Source organism: Leucoraja erinacea, chromosome 11 (assembly GCF_028641065.1).
Source record: "Leucoraja erinacea ecotype New England chromosome 11, Leri_hhj_1, whole genome shotgun sequence".
NCBI lineage: Eukaryota > Metazoa > Chordata > Chondrichthyes > Rajiformes > Rajidae > Leucoraja > Leucoraja erinaceus.
Genome location: NC_073387.1, coordinates 54,729,985 through 54,751,091, shown reverse-complemented (window position 1 = coordinate 54,751,091; position 21,107 = coordinate 54,729,985). Strand labels below are relative to the sequence as shown.

General features: G+C 43.2%; 1 protein-coding gene across 1 annotated transcript in view; it reads right to left on the bottom strand.

Moving 5' to 3' along the window:
• The window catches only part of LOC129701840 (heat shock 70 kDa protein 4-like), a 45,435-nt gene extending 24,957 nt beyond the window's left edge, over window positions 1–20,478 (bottom strand). The window contains exons 1-6 of the mRNA XM_055643316.1: window positions 20,222–20,478; window positions 11,514–11,571; window positions 10,534–10,674; window positions 6,446–6,568; window positions 6,221–6,320; window positions 1,262–1,395 (exon numbers count right to left, since the gene is read on the bottom strand). Coding sequence (XP_055499291.1) covers window positions 1,262–1,395; window positions 6,221–6,320; window positions 6,446–6,568; window positions 10,534–10,674; window positions 11,514–11,571; window positions 20,222–20,328 — 663 coding nt within the window. The 5' untranslated portion in view covers window positions 20,329–20,478. The remainder of the gene's footprint in view (window positions 1–1,261; window positions 1,396–6,220; window positions 6,321–6,445; window positions 6,569–10,533; window positions 10,675–11,513; window positions 11,572–20,221) is intronic.
• Window positions 20,479–21,107: the final 629 nt, after the last annotated feature.

The following is a 21,107-nucleotide window of genomic DNA, read 5'->3' as shown; positions in this document are numbered from 1 at the left end:
AAGGTATAATGACTGTATCAGCTACAAATGTTCTTGCTAGCCTCTTTTACTATTAAAGAATCATAGAGTGATACAGTGTGGAAACAGGCCCTTTGGCTCAACTTGCCCACACCGGCCAACATCTCCCAGCTACACTAGACCCACCTGCCTGTATATGGTCCATATCCGTCCAAACTTGTCCTATCCATGTACTCTCTTCTTAAACATTTGGAAAGTCCCAGCCTCAACTACCTCCTCTGACAGCTTGTTCCATACACCCACTATCCTTTGTGTGAAAAAGTTACCCCTCAGATTCCTATTAAATCTTTTCCACTTCACCTTGAACCTATGACCTCTGGTCCTCGATTCCCCTACTCTGGCAAAGAGATCCTGTGCATCTTCCCGATCTATTCCTCTCATGATTTTATACACCTCTATAAGATCACCCCTCATCCTCCTGCGTTCCAAGGAATAGAGACCCAGCCTACTAAACCTCTCCCTATAGCTCACCCTCTAGTCCCGGCAACATCCTCGTAAATCTTCACCGAACCCTTTCAAGCTTGACAATATCTTTTCCATAACATGGTGCCCAGGACTGAACACAATACTCTAAACACGGTCTCACCAACGCCTCGTACAACTGCAACATGATCTCCCAACTTCTATACTCATTCTTTACCATATTGATTTAGGTATGGAACTACTGCCAAAATATTATTCGTAGATAGTTTTAAGAACTTGGAACAGTACAATCAGGGAATTGGCCCTTTAGCCCCCAATGTCTCTACCAATGATAATGCCAAATTATACCAGTTCCATCTGCCTGCATATGGTCTAAATCTCTTCATTGTGTGCTTGCTCAAGTGCTTGGGCAAATATTACTGTATCTGATTTCTCCATCTCTACCAAATGTGGTAGGTTCCAGGTACTCACCACATTGCAAAAATAAACTTGGCTCGTGAAACTCCTTGAATCTTTCCCCGTCTCACCTTAATATGTCCTCTAGTACCCGACATAGAAGGAAGCCATTTAGTCCATCGCGTCTGTGTTAACTGTGCTAAGTGATTGTATGATACAATTTGTAATTTAAACTAACTAAATTAAGCCAGAACGACTTTAAAAGTCAATTTTTTTTCCAGAGATTAAACACTAAGCAAATCAATATTGGCTTTTCCATTAGCACCGTTTAATTCTATATCAAGTTTGTACGCATTTCCATTATACATCTATAAAAAAATCAAGTTATTAAGCTGAAGTGTGAATGAATACTGCTTCACCTTACCTTCAGTTTACCTTTATTGAACGCACAAATAGAAACCTGAAATGCAGAATGCCCCAAATCAACAAAAACAACATTCCTTGGCTTCTCCTCAGGGGCCGGTAAATCTTGCTTATAAATCCCATATGCAAGGGCAACTAGAAATAAATCAATAGGTGCAATTACAAAATGTCCCAGAGAACCAATTTTAATTAACAGTAGAAAGTAAACATGCAGGTACAGCAGGCAGTGAAGAAATCTAATGGCATGTTGGCCTTCATAACGAGAAGATTTGAGAAAAGGAGCAAAGAGACCCTTCTGAAGTTGCACAGGGCCCTGGTGAGACCACATCTGGAGTATTGTGTGCAGTTTTGGTCTCTTAATTTGAGGAAGGATATCCTTGTTATTGAGGCAGTGCAGCGTAGGTTCACGAGGTTAATCCCCGGGATGGTGGGGCTGTCATACGAAGAAAGATTGGAAAGACTGGGCCTGTATTCACTGGAGTTTAGAAGGATGAGACGGGATATTTTAGAAACATATAAAATTATAAAAGGACTGGACAAGCTAGATGCAGGAAAAATGTTGGAGAGTCCAGAACCAGGGGCCACAGTCTAAGAATAAAGGGGAGGCCATTTAAAAATGAGATGGAAAAAAACATTTTCAACCAGAGTTGTGAATTTGTGGAATTCTCTGCCACAGAAGGCAGTGGAAGCCAATTCATTGGATGAATTTAAAGTGAGTTAGAGCTCTTGGAGCTAGCGGAATCAAGGGATATGGGGGAGAAGGCAGGCACAAAATACTGATTGTGGATGATCAGCCATGATTACAATGAATGGCGGTGCTGTCTTGAAGGGCCCAATGGCCTCCACCTGCACATATTTTCTATGTTTCTATGAGAGGTCAACACAAAGGGGGCAAAATAATGAAAAATCCAGAGGTATTTAACTTAATAGGCATTTAAAGATTATTTTTTCATCCTCTCTCATTCTGGGTTTGAGATAAGGGGATCTAGAATAATACTGCTCTAGACATAACACCATCTGGCTAAGGGAGAAAACAGAATCCCCAATGAATGGATCAATGAGATTCTCCAGAAACAGCAAGCACATGTGGATACTAATTAAAGCTAATGGTGTTCACACCCGGATACCATATCTTACAAAGAAAATATTCATGTAAGATTTGATTCAAAACCACTGTTTAGTCTGATAAAAGTTTACCACATTAAAATAACATCATTCATCAACTTGTACACTTATCTGAATTTACATTCAGCAAATGACACAGCATGGTGGTACAGATGTAGCGTTGGTGCCTGACAGCACTAGAGACCTGGGTTCGATATTGACTGCGGGTTCCTTCTGTACGAATTTGTACTTTGTCCTCATGACCTGCATGGGGGTTTCTCCCACATTCCAAAGATGTATAGTTTTGTCGGTTAATTGGCTTGGTAAAATTGTAAATTGTCTCCAGTGTGTGTAGGATAGTGTTAGTGTGCGGGGATCGCTGGTTGGCACGGACTCGGTGGACAGAAAAGGCTGTTTCCGCGCTGTAGCGCGAAACGAAACCACGGGCAAGAACTGTGAATAATCTCCCATCCCTCTCACCGCTACCACATCATTCCTTTGACCAAATAATAAGTATCCTAGATTCAATAATCGATTATCCAAAATTATCAAAGCTCTGTGACCAATGTCCAAATAGCAAAATATGAAATCATACCGGCAAATATTTAGACTAATACGAGCTTATATGTTAGATAGATTTCTGAGGGAAGCATTACATGTCGGTGCTGTTAACTGGAGACAGAAAGATCCTGGGAAAATGATATCAGTTCTCTCCTGGGGGGGTAAGTAGGAGAGCACCATGTACAAGTAAGGCAGCTTACACCCATACCTCCTTCAGGGGCGGAAATCGCTATCGAAACGTGGGGGAACACAATTTGGGGACACAGTTTCTTGGTGGCCGCATGCACACGCGAGGTTTTGGGGGCTTCAGCCGTGGGCCTTGTGGACGGTAACATCGGGAGCTGACCTGGTTGGTGACCGACTCCGAAGTGCAGCAACAGCAGCATCGTCTGTCCAGAATTGTGGGGCTTGAATCGGCCCATTCGCGGGACCTTTCATCGCCCAGCGCGGCTTAAAATCAGCCAGCGGGGGCTTCAACATCAGGAGCCTCGATCGCCTCGATTCAGCAATTTGATTTTAAGCTGCGCTGGGCGATGAAAGGCCCCGCGAACGGGCCGATTCAGCCCTTAGAAAGCGTCTGACACCTGCTTGAATCTTTCAAAAGCTACAATGTGATAAAATAACACTTGAACAAATAAACATTAAGCAAATAAAGGCAAACAGAAGAACTAACCTTGGAGGGGGGGAGAGAGAGAGAGAGAGAGAGAGATGGGAAAAAATAACTAAATAACGCGAGTGACCGTGAATGCAAGCCAGCCAGGAAACCCGTTCAACTGGAGCACTTAATGCCCTGACCCGTTTAAATCTTTCCCATCTACCAATACATCCAACTAGTTCAAATGTAATTGTATCCGCATCAGACAGTTTTAAGAAATTCTCCTTGAATACCTTCAGTAATACTTGAATGTCAAAACACAATTGGTGACACATTGTGTTAATATGATGTTAATAATGACAGTTAACAAGCGCTTAACAGTGACATCCCCACTGTCTCTCGGAAAGCGGATGTTTTAATAGATTTTTTTCTCCAAATTTCAAAATCCGGATTACAAAACATGGGGGGGGGGGGGGGGGGGGGGGGGGGGTCCCCCACCTCTCGAAACATGGGAGGGATGTGCCCCTTCCATCCCCCCCCCCCCCCCCCCCCCCCCCCCCCGAGATTTCCGCCTATGTTTGCCAGACAAAATTTCATCTCTGTTTCTATGTTCTAGGTGGGAGAGCAAGGCGAGTGGAGGAAGGAGTTCATGGATTCACAGAAGTATGGATATGTTAACTGAGTGGATGAAATATTGGCAAATGGAATATAATGTGACCAAATGTGAAATTGTGCATTTGGGAAGTAAAAACAAAAGAGTATTATTTAAATAGGGGGAAAAAAACCCCCAACAGAAAGCTCCTGCACAAAAGGGATTTGGGATTCCTTGTGCATGAACAAAAACTCACACAAATGTGCAGCAGTTATTAGGGAAAGACAATGGAAATATTAGTTATTAATTCAAGAACCTTGGACTAGATAAGTAGACGTCTTACTGCAACTGAACAAGGCTCTAGTAAGATCAAATCTAGAATACGGCAAATGTTTTTGGTCCTCCTACTTAATGAAAGATATTATGTTATTAGAGGCAGTTCAGAGAAGATTAACAAGGATAATCCCAAATAAGGTGGCCGAATTCTCCGAGGAGTAAAGGTTCAACTGGCTGGGACTCAGTTTACTGAAATTTAGGAGAAGGTACCTTATTGATACAACATTTTTAGGGGGCTCGACAGGTCAAATGCTGATCTGGATACTTCCAGGTCCTGGATATTTCCTATCATGAGTTCTCAGAACAGAGGGCATCCATTTAAGATGAATACGAGGAAGAATGTATTGTCCCAGAGAGCTGAGAGGTTTAGGAACTCCATGCCAGACAGGGTTATGGGACGAGAGTTCCAGTGGTATGCTGTATTGTTAAACATGTTGCCCTATAAATGAGAAGTTATACCTACGACCAATATTAAAGATTTCAAACCTCTGTTCAACTGGAGCTACACATAAACCCAGAGTCGCATTCTTTATAATGAAAGAACATTAAATAATTGTCACTGTAGACAATAGGTGCAGGAGTAGGCCAATCGGCCCTACGAGCCGGCACCGCCATTCAATGTTCCTGCCCCCATATCCCCTGACTCCGCTATCTTTAAGAGCCCTATCTAGCTCTCTCTTGAAAGTATCCAGAGAACTGACCTCCACCGCCCTCTGAGGCAGAGAATTCCACAGACTCGCAATTCTGTGTGAAAATATTGTTTGTGAAATATTGTTGCATGCCAAATGATTTACTGTAACCTCCAATACAGTAGGATAAGGGGGAAGCTGATCCCCTTGGCCACAGCTTATCCTTAAGCTTTACAGCTTAAGGATAAGGGGGAAATCCTTTAAAACCGAGATGAGGAGAACTTTTTTCACACAGAGAGTGGTGAATCTCTGGAACTCTCTGCCACAGAGGGTAGTTGAGGCTAGTTCATTCGCTATATTTAAGAGGGAGTTAGATGTGGCCCTTGTGGCCAAGGGGATCAGAGGGTATGGAGAGAAGGTACGGAATACTGAGTTGGATGATCAGCCATGATCATATTGAATGGCGGTGCAGGCTCGAAGGGCCGAATGGCCTACTCCTGCACCTAATTTCTATGTTTCTATGTTAATACAGGCCACCCACACAATTCAGCTTTTTGGGTAGGGGAAATTTGGGATTTAAAAAAATTAGAGATAAAGAATAAAATTTGCTCCCACTGAGGTTTTGTGTAAAAAAAAGTAAATAAACGCAAATTTTTTGTCAAGTTTAATTACTTAACATTTACGCAGATGACATGGCTTTGTTTTGCAGACTGTTTCATTAGGAATGCACTGCCACTCCAAAAAGGAGGGGGCACCTGTAGTTGTAACATTTCAAAGAGTGAAGCATTTAAATTGTTCTGCATACATGTGACATTTATTAGTATATGTGGCTCTTTAAGAACAATTAAATGCTACATACTCTACAAACACATAAGTGCTAAGTTTTAACAGAAGTTGGATTATTGCTACACAACTCCCTAGGTATTGATTATAATTTGTGCAAGTCACAATGAGTTAATATCCATTCTGCTGACCAGGCTAACTTCATATCTTATCCATACCAAAATGAAACAGCACATTTCCGGTTTCCCTCTCAAACGGCAACAATATATTTTTTGTACTGGTACAAATCAGTTGATGGAATAAACTAGCGTGTTTGCACAATAAGATGGCTATTTATAGCCGATTAACTGCAGTTCTTACCTGAAGTGGTTTCATTAATGAGCCGCAAACAGTTGAGTCCTGCAATCTGCGCAGCGTCCATTACGGATCTCCTCTCAACATCGGTGAAGAAACATGGAACCTGTAGAAAATAGTCTATTAGTGGCCAGTAGGTAAGTGGTCAATAAGAATGGAATTAAAAACACTCAATAAATGTTAAAAAAATCCCCACATTGTACAAAATTAGCAGTACTTTTGACGACTTACCGATATCACGCAATCCATGACTGGTTTCTTTAGCGAGGCTTCTGCGGTTTCTTTCAGTTTGGTCATCAACATTCCTGTCACCTGCTCTATGGTAAAATTTCGTTCTTCTTCCATGTAGGAAACCTTCCAAAATAAAAGAAAGCAATAATGCTGCATTAAAGTCTGCTTATGCGGAAAAAATGCACCCCAAATAAAAGATGCAATTGTTCACAAACCCATTTATTAAAATGATAACGGCAGATAAAAATAAGTGGCAACAAGGCAGAAAGAACTTGCAGTTGCCATTCACAACACTCTGGGTATCTGGAGAGAGTTGCCAGAGGAGGTATTTTTGGCAGGAACACAAAGGAACAAGATTTAAAACACTTGGGACAGGTACATAGTTAGGAAAGGTTCAGAGGAACATGGACCAAATGGGACTAGCTTAGATGGGGTTCATTGGTCGGTATGGACGTTGGGCCGAAGGGCCTGTTTCCCTGCTGTATGACTCTATGACATCAGTTAATTCCACATCCAGTTGTATATGTTTTTTTTTTTTTTTTTTTAAATCAGTAGAGTAAACGTTCTCTGATCAAGCATCTCAGGAATGTGGTGGTGTTAGCCAGTGGTTTTCCCAGACTATGGATCTTACTAGAGTTATCCCTACACACCATTTTCAAAATTTTTAGAACCATGTTACACAGCAATATAATTAATTTTCTAGTGAATCAAGTGAGTTTTAAGGGAAGATAGACATAAAATACTGGAGTAATTCAGCAGATTGTACTTCCGGTGGCGCTGGTGCCAGCAGCCTCCACCTACAGCTCGGTATCTTTTTGTTTTTTTGTTTATTTAGTTATGTAAAAGTGTATTTTTTTGTGTTTTTTTATGTGGGGGAAGAGGGCACGGTGCGGGGGATACCGTACTTCAGCCGCTTCCTGGTGAGGACGCGACTATTATTCGAGTCGCGTCCTCGCCCCCCCCCCCTCCCCCCACAGCGGCCTACCTACCTGGATTGGCGCGGCCTTTCCTGCCGGGATCGACCGGAGCTCCAGCAGCGGCGGGACAGCGCTGAAACATCGCGGGGCTGGCGATGCCTTACCGGGGGTCGCCGTCTGGAGCCCGGAGTGCTGGACCTGCTGCACCAACATCCTGGAGCTGCGGTTTGCGGAGCTCCCAACGCGGGCGGCGCTGATGGACAACGCGGGGTCCTGCGACTCTGCCCGGCTCGGCCTGCGGACTCAGGAGCTGCAGACTCCGGCAGCAAGAGGCGGCTGATCAGGAGGTCCGGGCCGCTGAGGAGGAAGATGCTCACCGTCGGGGTTCGGCGTCGGCGTTCCACCAGCCCGGCGTGAGGGCCTGAACATCGGGCCACCCGGGGCGGCGACTGCAGGTGCTCGGAAGGCCCAGACCACGGATGAACACGGAGGGGAGGCTGGCTGGACTATGGTGCCTTCCTCACCTTGGTGCCATTTATGTTATGTTGTGTCGTGGACTTTCTGTGTTTGTGCTTTTTTTAAAATTTTTAATTTTTAATTCAATTTCAATTTTATTTTTAATATGTTGTATTATTTATTTATTATTTATTTTTATTATTTTTTTGTGATTTTTTTATGATACTGCCTGTAAGGGAAATTCATTTCGTTGTCTCAAATTGAGACAATGACAATAAATTTGAATACAATACAATACAGATCAAGCAGCATCTCTGGAGAAAAGGAATAGGTGACGTTTCGGCTCAGAGCCTTCCTTCTTCAGCCCCTTTCCATCATCTTTCCCCAGTCCTGCATGGCCTGCTTTTAGGTCTCCGCAACTTCCATAAGCAAACTGCCCTGGTAGTAAAATATTTCATTGCCAAGTTCAACACTGGGTTTTACGGGAGCAGGGATCAGAGCCCAGATGACTTTCAGCTTGCATGCTTCAGCTTGTCAAATAAGCTGAAACTCACAATTCCAGTCCGGGCCACAAGAGGAATCGAAAATAGGAGCAAAGAGGTCCTCCTGCAGTTGTACAGAGCCCTAGTGAGACCACACCTGGAGTATTGTGTGCAGTTTTGGTCCCCTAATTTGAGGAAGGACATTCTTGCTATTGAGGGAGTGCAGCGTAGGTTTACAAGGTTAATTCCCGGGATGGCGAGACTGTCATATGCTGAGAGAATGGGGCAGCTGGGCTTGTACACTCTGGAGTTTAGAAGGATGAGAGGGAATCTCACTGAAGCATATAAGATTGTTAAGGGCTTGGACACGCTAGAGGCAGGAAACATGTTCCCGATGGTGGGGGAGTCCAGAACCAGGGGCCAGTTTAAGAATAAGGAGTAAGCCATTTAGAACGGAGTCGAGGAAACACTTTTTCCTCAGAGAGTGGAGAGTCTGTGGAATTCTCTGCCTCAGAGGGCGGTGGAGGCAGGTTTTCTGGATGCTTTCTAGAGATAGCTAGAGAGGGCTCTTAAAAATAGCGGAGTCAGGGGATATGGGGAGAAAGCAGGAACGGGGTACTGATTGGGGATGATCAGCCATGGTCACATTGAATGGTGGTGCTGGCTTGAAGGGCCGAATGGCCTACTCCTGCACCTATTGTCTATTGTCACACATGTGGATCCCCAGTGCTTCCAGTATCAGCTACACTTCTAGCCCACTGTTCTTTGATACACGGCCCACCTTGCAGGTATGCAGATCCACAAATGACAGACACTTGGGAGTGCCAATGGGGGAAACAGATGCTGAGTCATCAGATACCAGATTATTGGAGTTCAATTGAAGGACGGCACGGTGGCGCAGCGGTAATTTGCTGCCTTACAGCGCCACAGACCCGGGTTTAATCCTGACTGCGGGTGCTGTCTGTACGGAGTTTGTAAGTTTTCCCTGTGTTTTCTGCGGGTGCTCCAGTTCCCCCTCCCACACTCCAAAGACGTACAGGTTTGTAGGTTAACTTGCTTTGGTAAGTTGTAAAACTGTCCATAGTGTGTGTCGTTTAGTCTTCTTCTTGCTTAAGGCGTGACCAGCCTAACGTTGCGGGACAACTTGTTCTATTTGATCTATTTGTTTGTGCACGTCAGGTTGATTGCATTAGTCGAAACAGGGTGGACCACGTGAAGGTTGCAATCTCCCACCCGTTGGTTAGTGCATGGGGTGATTACTGGCCGGCACAGACTCAGTGGGCCAAAGGGCCTGTTTCCGCCCTAATTGCACTTGAATAATGCTTCAAACATGAGAATTATTTAGCATGGGATATTATTAAACCATATTCTGAATTATTTGACGTTAATTCATCTCCTCCAGAGTTGTCCCAAGAACAAACTGTTACATGTCTTTTCAGGCAACCAGGAGTATTCCAGAAACACCGTCATCTAACATAGGGTATCAGCTGGTGATGAGATTGGGATTTTTCTGATCCTTTGCCTGAAAGTACAAGCAGTTCTGGAGAAATTCGAGCCTGCATGTCAAATTTATAATCTTGGAACAAAGCCATTAGTTACTGGGAAATTGCAAGGATACGTTTATAGTTTTTAAAGATACAGCTGGGGAAACAGGCCACTGTGCCACCCAAGAACCCATCAGTTGGGATGGCAATGTAGAGAGTAGCAGACCTATACACCTCATTCTATGATGCCTCAGTGAGAAATAAAAAGAGGAAATTGACATTCAGAAGCTGCTTATCTGAAGTTAGGGGTATGGTGATCATATTCTATTTAAGAGCACCAAGGACCTAACATTGTTGATGCTTGCATTAATTAAAAACTATTTCACAACTTAGTATGTCACACCAATTGGAAAAATCCACAATGGTCCACAAAAATAAGTCGATTAACAACTGACCAATGTTCTATGGTATTTACCACCATTGCCTTGTGCAGATTATGGATCTCGAGCAAGGTGTTTACTAATAACTGTTGGTGTTTAATTTTTACTTGAAGTAGGCATTAACCAGTTTCAAAGAGCCAAGGCAAAGCTAAATAAAATTAATTTAAAACATCTCTCTTCCTCCAGGTCGTGCCAGATTTCAGCAGAGTGTAAACAAGCATTGGCAGTAGGGGACGGTTTCTGACTTCCATCCCAGTGACAAAGCATGTACTTTTAGGAGCAGATTTTGATAAGAGTAGTGACACTGACCTTAACACCTGCTGTACCATTTGACATCTGAACAAGGTCATACGCAAGCTTGGGTTGCTCAGTTCTTAGATACGGGTCTGTTAAAGTTCGCCCATGGAGCCGCTTAAATCCTTGTATAGTGTTTTTTACATTTGACAGCACCTGGAAAACAAAAAAATTAAAACTTAATCCCCAATATCTCAACACAATGGGCGGGATTTTAATGCAATCATTGAGATGTAATTCTGTGGAATTTATTTTACGCATCTCTTAAGAACTTCAAGCCAAGAGCACCTTTGATGTGAATATGTTGTTGGAATATGATGGGACATTGTGTGAATTATTTATTTATTTTTTAAACAGAGGATTTTAAAACAGAAGATAGTGGTGCCTGAAATGCACTGCCAGAACAGGTTGGATGCAAATATGAATTGGGGAATGTTGGGGCATTCAAAAGGCTTTTAGATTGAAACATGAAATGGAAGGATATGGACCACATGCAGGCAGAGAAGATTAGTTTAACTTGGCATCATGTTCGGCATGGACATTGTGGGCCTCCTCTGTTGTACGTTCTATGTAAATTTTAAGTTAATTATATGCAAGGTACAATTTGCAATTATAATCAGACTCCGATTTCATCATATTTTTTCCTTAAAACTTGACGGTGGTTTGTTGAAAAGGGATTTACAACTAGAACTCTGAAACACAAGTAGAACATGTCGGGAATGTGGCAAAGCAGCAGAATTAACATTTCAAGTTGACAATTTTTCAGCAGAATTACTAGATGAGAAGGCTATTAACCACGAGTGCTAACTCTGCTTCTCTTGCCACTAAGCCTGCGTATGTTGCAGAGCTTTTCCAATGTTTTGTTTTGATTTTGTTTGTGTTGTTAGTTTGCTGTATTCGGGCAGCATGTTTTCCGCTAATAGACAAGTCAACGTTCTCATAACAACCGTTCCTGGAAGATTTTTTAAAAAAGGGACGCACTGAACACTTCCCACCTGACTTTTGGCCGCAGCTCCAACTGTACGATTTCTGGGTCCCAAAGCCACATAAGACCTGAAAGTTTAAAATAAAATGTACAGATTAATATTCTAAGATCTTGCATTCTGTGGTCTATTTTGCATTAAATCCTAATTATTGTCTCCAGTAGTCCGAGCCCAAAAAGGCTAAAAGTGTCACAGCATTGCAAAGTTGTTTTTTTTTAAAATATCAATGTGCTCATGTTGGATTCTAGTTAACATCCAGGTCAGAATCTGTCATTTTTGCCAATAACTCTGACTCCGCTACCTCATAGTAGTCATGTAGACCCATTATCAGTAAAAGACAGTTGGGAGAGTTTCCAACTGCTTAATGAATGTTGCATTGATTATACTTTGTTAAAGGCCAGTCAATAAATCATGCGTCAGTTCATTTACATTTTTGCATTCAGGACTTTAAGATGCCTGAATCTGGGGCCTAGATGAAAAGGCAGTTTCTATCAACAAACAAAACAGTACTGTAACTGACTGTTAACATTGCCAGCATGAATAGTAAACCTACTTATAGGAGCTCAGTTTGAAGAAGGGTCTTGACACAAAACGTCACCCATTCCTTCTATCCAGATACTGCCTGTCCAGCTGAGTTACTCCAGCATTTTGTATCCACCTATTTATAGGAACCTCAACCAAGATAGTATTGTGCCTTAAAGACCCCATTAACAAAATCTTAAATTAAGTATTAAATCTGCTTCGCAAATCAGAACAGAAGATGACACAAGATCATTGGACCACAGATCGAGGCAATTTAAAACAACCTTTTGTGGTGCTTTAGCTACTCTCAGTGACTTCAGGATGTTATTTGAACTCTAACATTGCGGAATAAATTCAGGAGAATGGATACAAGAGTCAATAGATGGGGTCCACTGGAAACATCATAGAATAATGGGGAATTCACGGCACAGATGGCCATTCAGCCCACTGCATCCATGGTGGCCAGAAATACACAATTTAGGTTAATCCCTCTTTCCAGTTCTTGGCCCATGGGCTCGTGGTTATGGCCCTTGAGGTGCATTTGAAACATGATGAATTTCTTCTGCACCATTATTTCAATCCATCATTAGTCATTATTTTAGAAACATAGAAACATAGAAATTAGGTGCAGGAGTAGGCCATTCGGCCCTTCGAGCCTGCACCGCCATTCAATATGATCATGGCTGATCATCCAACTCAGTATCCCGTATCTGCCTTCTCTCCATACCCCCCGATCCCCTTAGCCACATCTAACTCCCTCTTAAATATAGCCAATGAACTGGCCTCAACTACCCTCTGTGGCAGAGAGTTCCAGAGATTCACCACTCTCTGTGTGAAAAAAGTTCTTCTCATCTCGGTTTTAAAGGGATTTCCCCCTTATCCTTAAGCTGTGACCCCTTGTCCTGGACTTCCCCAACATCGGGAACAATCTTCCTGCATCTAGCCTGTCCAACCCCTTAAGGATTTTGTAAGTTTCTATAAGATCCCCTCTCAATCTCCTAAATTCTAGAGAGTATAGTCCTTTTGAATGTACAACTACTGCAAACTCGGAACAAAGTACATTTTGATTACTTCAGTGCTTTATTTTTATGAATCAATGGTATTGGATATAGCTAAAGATCAAAGTCCAGTGATTATTCAAAGTGTAGTAACTATGATTCATGTTGAAAGGAACAGCATCTCCAACCTGCATAAAACAGTTAAACTTTTATAATGTGGTAAGGCTCAATGGAATATTTTGAAAGCAGGACTAGCTTTGAAACATACATGCTTGTTAAATTATACACCACCCTACCGACAAGACAGCTCATGTCCTGCTCAACTAATTACGAGATGATCTATATTAAATCTGGCTGAAACCCAGGGCCATCCTGGTTACAGCATTTGTTCAACTAAATGAAGGAAATGTTTCATTCAGCCTCAAATCTTGCAGACATTGTCCCTTTAAGGATCTTACAGCATGTTCTCAGCCATGATCATATTGAATGGCAGTGCTGGCTCGAAGGGCCGAATGGCCTACTCCTGCACCTATTGTTATTAGATGTTAGAAGTGCAGATCCTTAATGAATATTTCCCAAATATCATGCAGCTGACAGAAAGATATAAAGATATATACATTAGAAACAGGAAACGGGATTGGCGTACTGCACATGTTGTTCCATTGTTTAAAAAGGGTTCTAAGGGTAAACCTAGCAATTATAGACCTGTTAGTTTGACTTCAGTGGTGGGCAAATTAATGGAAAAGATACTTAGAGATAATATATATAAGCATCTGGATAAACAGGGTCTGATTAGGAACAGTCAACATGGATTTGTGCCTGGAAGGTCATGTTTGACTAATCTTCTTGAATTTTTTGAAGAGGTTACTAGGGAAATTGACGAGGGTAAAGCAGTGGATGTTGTCTATATGGACTTTAGTAAGGCCTTTGACAAGGGTCCCCCATGGAAGGTTGGTTAAGAAGGTTCAACTGTTGGGTATAAATGCAGGAGTAGCAAGATGGATTCAACAGTGGCTGAATGGGAGACGCCAGAGGGTAATGGTGGATGGCTGTTTGTCGGGTTGGAGGCAGGCGACTAGTGGGATGCCTCAGGGATCTGTGTTGGGCCCTTTGTTGTTTGTCATGTACATCAATGATCTGGATGAAGGTGTGGTAAATTGGATTAGTAAGTATGCAGATTATACCAAGATAGGGGGTGTTGTGGATAATGAAGAGGATTTCCAAAGTCTACGGATTGATTTAGGCCATTTGGAAGAATGGGCTGAAAGATGGCAGATGGAGTTTAATGCTGATAAATGTGAGGTGCTACACCTTGGCAGGACAAATCAAAATAGGACGTACATGGTAAATGGTAGGGAATTGAAGAATGCAGTTGAACAGAGGGATCTGGGAATAACCGTGCATAGTTCCTTGAAGGTGGAATCTCATATAGATAGGGTGGTAAAGAAAGCTTTTGGTATGCTAGCCTTTATAAATCAGAGCATTGAGTATAGAAGCTGGGATGTAATGTTAAAATTGTACAAGGCATTGGTGAGACCAAATCTGGAGTATGGTGTACAATTTTGGTCGCCCAATTATAGGAAGGATGTTAACAAAATAGAGAGAGTACAGAGGAGATTTACTAGAATGTTGCCTGGGTTTCAACAATTAAGTTACAGAGAAAGGTTGAATAAGTTAGGTCTTTATTCTCTGGAGTGCAGAAGGTTAAGGGGGGGGGGACTTGATAGAGGTCTTTAAAATGATGAGAGGGATAGACAGAGTTGATGTGGACAAGCTTTTCCCTTTGAGAATAGGGAAGATTCAAACAAGAGGACATGACTTCAGAATTAAGGGACAGAAGTTTAGGGGTAACATGAGGGGGAACTTCTTTACTCAGAGAATGGTAGCGGTGTGGAATGAGCTTCCAGTGGAAGTGGTGGAGGCAGGTTCGTTGGTATCATATAAAAATAAATTGGATAGGCATATGGATGAGAAGGGAATGGAGGGTTATGGTGTGAGTGCAGGCAGGTGGGACTAAGGGAAAATAATTTGTTCGGCACGGACTTGTAGGGCCGAGATGGCCTGTTTCCGTGCTGTAATTGTTATATGGTTAATTGAAAAATGGATTTAAAAGTTTAAGTTCTCACAAGTCATTTCCCAGGCTTATTATTTTCTAAAACTTGCAAATTAAAATGTAATTGTAACAGCAACCGTGGGAAACAAAACATTCACCAATATCCCCACACTGATACAGTGACAATCTTTATGGCTCACGAAGGTCACAACGTGTGGGGACCTAGGTAGGGTGGCACAGTGGCGCAGCTGGTAGAGCCACTGTCTTGCAGCTTCAGAAACCCCGGTTCGATCCTGACCTCGGGCGCTGCCCGTGTGGACGTTTGCACGTCTTTCCTGTGACCGCGTGGGTTTCCTCCGAGTACTACCCACATCCCAAAGACGTGTGGGTTTATAGGTTAATTGGCTGCTGTAAATTGCACCTAGAGTGTATGGAATGGACGAGGAAGTGAGATAACATAGAACTGGTGTAAACATGGTCAGCGTGGACTTGGGATGAAAGGCCTGTTTCCGTGCTGTATCTTTTAATCAATCAATCCCCAGGACCCAAGGAATACAATGATGCAGTAAATATGCGTTGACATTTCTTCAAGTGCTTACTTAATACGACAACCACAATAGCTTCCTTAATGCACCCAAGTTTCCTGAATAAAACTATGCTCACATCATAAGCTGGATGTCAGATGTGGAAAAGTATATCATTATGCCAACCTTTATGCAATTGGCAATGAAATCCTCACAAGAATGTTTGCTTGCAGGTCTAATTGCAGCAGAGGACAAAACATTAGTGCCCTCCAAATGCATCTTTCACTCTTGGACATCTCCTGGTCATTAGCACTGTGGTTTAACCATACGCAAGAGCTATCCACAACTAGCACATACTTTTATTTTCTCAACTAAACTCAGAAACAAACTTAAAAAAAGGACAAATGTTGGCTCAAAAGTAGTATTAAAAAAATCCTGAAGCTCAAGCTTTAACAATTAATTGCTACAAAAAAAAAACCCCAAAACTAACAGGAACATAACCAGGTACACAACCATCTGCAGATGCTGGAATCCTGAGCAAAGCACAAAGTGTTGGAAGAATTCAGCAAGGGAATGGACAGACAATGTTTTGGGTTGGGATCCTTCTTTAGACTGAGGTGGAGGGGGGGGGGGAAGGGAATAGGTAGTACTGCTCTGTTTATAGAGCAAAGTTAGGTGCACAACTGGGATTCCGTTCAAAAATTCAATTCGGGATTCGGTTCTCATCAATAATTAAATAATCATCAATAATCAATAATTATTAATGTTTAATGTATCATTCTTAACTGTCACTGTAGGTCATGTTGTTACTTGTGTGTGAATACTTGGCCAATAAACTTATTGAATTCATTCATTCATTCATTCATTCCAGATCACACAATGAAAATGTAGAAATCAGTTTTAAATGGACGTATTTATAGTTTGCTTTACTGATCCCTTTTCATGTTTCTTGATGCTCAATTTTCCTATGATATGGTGGAATCATTAGCAAATGAATTGGAAAAATTAGAAGCCATTTTATTACACAAAAAACCGGGAAGATCTGACAGCAGATATTTGAACAGTTGATGGAATCAGATTCCACAAGATTTTGCACACACTTTAATTGGACTAGTTGCATGGTTACAGGGAAACAGCTGGAGTGTAGCACTAAATTGAATTATTTTGAAAAATATAAAAAAAGTCATGACAGATTGAAGAAGGGTCTCGACCTGAAACGTCACCTATTTCCTTCACTCCATAGATGCTGCCTCACCCGCTGAGTTCCTCCAGCATTTTTGTCTAACAGATTGGAAGATCATCTCCCATGCTACAAAGTTCTATGATACATGAATACAGCCATAACAAGCAATGATCAAATTATCAAGAGGAAGAATAATGGAGATTGTCTCATTAACAGGAAAGTAATAAATCTGATGTGCAACATGCAGGTCATAAGAGGCAGAATTAGGCCATTCGGCCCAAGTCTACGCCACCATTCAATCATGGCTGATCTGTCTTAACCTCTTAACCCCATTCTCCTGCCTTCTCCCCATAACCCCTGACATCCATACTAATCAAGGCTCTATCTGTTTCTGCTTTAAAAAATATCCATTTGCTTGGCTTCCACAGCCTTCTGTGGCAATGAATTCCAGGGATTCACCACCCTGACTAAAGAAATTCCTCCTCATCTCCTTCCTAAAGGAACGTCCTTTAATTTATTGCGCTGTGATGGTGACAAGCCCTCCTCTGATCATTTCAGAGGTCGGCTACATCCCCCATTTAGCTGTGGAACTACATCAGAAAAAAACAAAAAACACTTTGGCTTTGATGAAGAAACAAGGAACAGTAAATACTGACTTGCAAAAAAACCCTAATTTCTCGGGTGACTCAGCAGGTCGGACAGCATCCCTGACCAACATGGATAGGCGACATTTTGGGATGGGACTCTACGCATTTCACTTGCACTTTATGTGCAATGTGACGAATAAAACTGTATTGTATTGTATTGTATTCTTCACACTGATGGAGTAGAGGGGGAGACAGGTGGAGGATAGTTGGGGCGGGTCAAAGCCTGGCAAGTGATGGATGAGAACCACCCTCTTCTGGATCCACATCCACCCACCTCTTCTAGCTTCCCACCCACTACTCCACTAATGGAGAAGGTTCCTGACCCGAAACATCAGCTATCCATGTTCTCCAGACGCTGACCCATGGAGGTACTCCAGCACTTTGCCCTTTTCTGTGTCTAATGAAGGTTCTTCAACCCAAAATGTCATTGCATGTCTCTTCTCACAGATGCGCCCTAACCTGCTTAGTATTTCCAGCATTTGACAGGTCCTGAGATTTCACCCCCCACTACCATTTCATCTTATTAATTAACTAAATTTAAATGCCTAGTTACCATGGTGAGATTGAAGTTTGCGTTCTGGGGTTATTAGTCTGCACCCCTCAGGATGAATAATCTCGTCATTTAAATACTGTACTAGTTTCCTTCATGAGGAAAGAGAAGCGCAAATGCACAGCTGTCCAAGACCGAGATAAAGAAAAAAAATTATACAAAGATCTTAAACCTTTGGAATTCTCTAACCATGCATGCAACATGACTGAGTGTATTCAAGGGTGAAATATGCAGATTTTTGAACACGATGGGAATTAAGAGACATGGAAGTCAGACAAGAAATCAGATGATATACAAGATCCACAAATTTGTGAATGTGGAATTCTCTGCAATCAAAGGCCAATTCACTAGATATTTTCAAGAGAGTTAGATATAGCTCTTAGGACTAAAGGAATCAAATGATATGGGGAGAAAGAAGGAACGGGATATTGATTTTGGTTGATCAGCCATGGTCATTTTGAATGGTGGTGCTGGCTCGAAGGGCCGAATGTCCTACTCCTGTAGCTATTTTCTATGTTTCTATCACCCATGATCTTACTGAATGGAGAAATATGTTTGAAGAGGCACATGACCCAATCCTGCTCAATTATTAGGTTCCAACATGCTTGTCAGGGAGCGGTTATCAGAGTGAAAGATAAATCAGACATGAAAAAAGGTGCAAGAAGACCAGGCAGGTACAAACCAAGCACGAGAGGCTGGCCAAAAATCACTATTTCCAGGATTGTAATGCAGGTTCTTCCAAGTTCTGTTGAAACTGAAGAATCACAGATTCTGCATTCTTTCTCGCTTGCAAAAAAAAGGCGTATCAGATTGCTACGCTACCAAGAAAAGCAAATAATCTATGCAAAGAAAGATATAGCCAAAATGCCATCTTCTCTCCTCCCCCACTCCTCCTCCCCAGAATCTTACAATAAAGGGAAAAGAGTACACTGTACTGCATCTGCAAACTTCAAGTAAAAAAAAATGTGGCACAATAACTTTAAACACTGCAAGCCATCAACCACCTTCCAGTTTAAAAAAGTGGCATAATATTTCAGTACTGCAACCCATCTTCAATCTCCCAGTTTAAACACATGTAGTACAATAATGTTAACACTATAAGCCATCTTCAGCCTGACAGTGAAAACCAAAATGGCACAATGACTAATACTACAACCCATATCGAACCTTCCAGTTAAAATGAATATTGAACAATCACCTTTAACACTGCAACCCATCCTCAATCTTTTAGTTAAAATAGACCAAGTGGGATGCGTTGGGTCCCTGTCACACAGGAGGCACAATAACCTTTAACACTGCAACCCATCCTCAACCTTTTAGTTAAAATAAATGCAGCACAATTACTTTTAACACTTGCAACCCATCCTTAAACTTCCAATTAAAGCAAATGTTGGTTTAAAACACAATCATGTGTTTTAGAAATAGATTTTTTTTAAGGGGCGTATAATTAGGATTAAAAAAGAGGGGGCATAGTTATAAAGATTAAGAAGGGGGCACGCTGAATGGGAGGAAGGTGGGAGATGCAGGGGTATGCATTGCCGCAGTCAGTCAGACAAGAAACCAAATCAGCATTAATCTTACTGAATGGCGAAGAATGTTTGAAGGGCCACATGAATGAACCCATTGCCCTGCTTTTAATTATTAGGTTCCAACAACATGCTTGGTTGCTTGGGGCAGTGGTTTTCAAACAGAAAGAGAAGAAGTTGAACCGGGAGCAAGGTGTAGCAGGGGGGGTTGGCGAAGGCGAAAAGCAGGATTGGAGTCAAACATGCTTCTCCTCCATTCGAGCAAGATTTATTGCTGATTTGGGACTTCGTGTGGCTTTCTTGTCCCCGACTGACTGCGGCAATGCTACTACACAACTCCCCTGCAATCATCTCACACTGTCCCATACCCCTTGCACCCTCTGAAATTGTGTGGGGGGGGGGGAAAGTAAATAGATTTATTTATTGAAATCATATTCTATGTCGCTCTTCCAAGGGAGATGCTAACTGCATTTCGTTGTCTCTGTACTGTACACGGACAATGACAATTAAAGTTGAATCTGAATGCTGGTTTACACCAAACACACACACACACAAAATGCTGGAGTAACATTTTACTCCCCTCCCTCCCTCCCTCCCCCGGGCCTGTGGGCAAGGACTAGGCCCGGGAGAGCCGGCACCAGGCACACGCGGCCTCCCTCCCTCCCTCCCTCCCCGGGTCGGGCCTGGGCTTGTGGCCGGGGCCAGGCCGATACCTACGGGGTGCTTCTATCGCTGCACTCGTTCGCGGCCGTCTCGATGCCGCCGCCTCTCGCCACGGCCACATAGCAGCTCTGGAAGCCCACGTCGAAGCCCACCACCGACATGGCTGTGCAGCAAACGCCTCAGGGAGAGAGACAAGATCCTTTAATCGTCTCGGACGGAGGAGGAGGAGGAGGGGGGAATAGGCCGGTACTTTTTTCCAGACTGGGACTCGGCCTCCTGGTGGTGGTGCCGCCGCCGGCCTTTCTAATGGAGAGCGGAGACGGACGGACGAACGGACGGACGAACGGCCGCTGCTCTGCGTCTCGTTTCACTTCACTTCACGGCCGGCCGGCGCTCGCACTCGCACGCTCACTCCCACTCCCTCCGGCCAGAGGGGGAGCTGTCGGCGCTGCTCCGGCCGGCTGACCGGGTTCGGGTTCGGTTCGGGCATCTCCGGCGAACTTCGGCTTCGGCCGTCTCCCCTGGTCAACTTCGGCTCCATGCGTCGACTCTCCCCGCCCAGCCCCGTCAACTTCGTGCTTCGTGCATTCCCGGACACCATCGGCTTCGGGGCAGCAACAAGGGGTTCGTTCATTAGGTTACACAGAAAAGCTGGAGAAACTCAGCGGGTGCAGCAGCATCTATGGAGCGAAGGAAATAGGCAACGTTTCGGGCCGAAACCCTTCTTCAGACCTTCAAGGGGTTCGTTCATCTCGTCGTCATCATCGTCGTCGTCATCATCGTAAACTTCGTCATCGCGCCTCCCTTCCCGCTCGGCCGACTTCGGCTTGACGTCAGCTTCGGCGAACTTCGTCATCGCGCCTCCCTTCCCGCTCGGCCTACTTCGGCTTGACGTCAGCTTCGGCGAACTTCGTCATCGCGCCTCTCGCCCGCTCGGCCG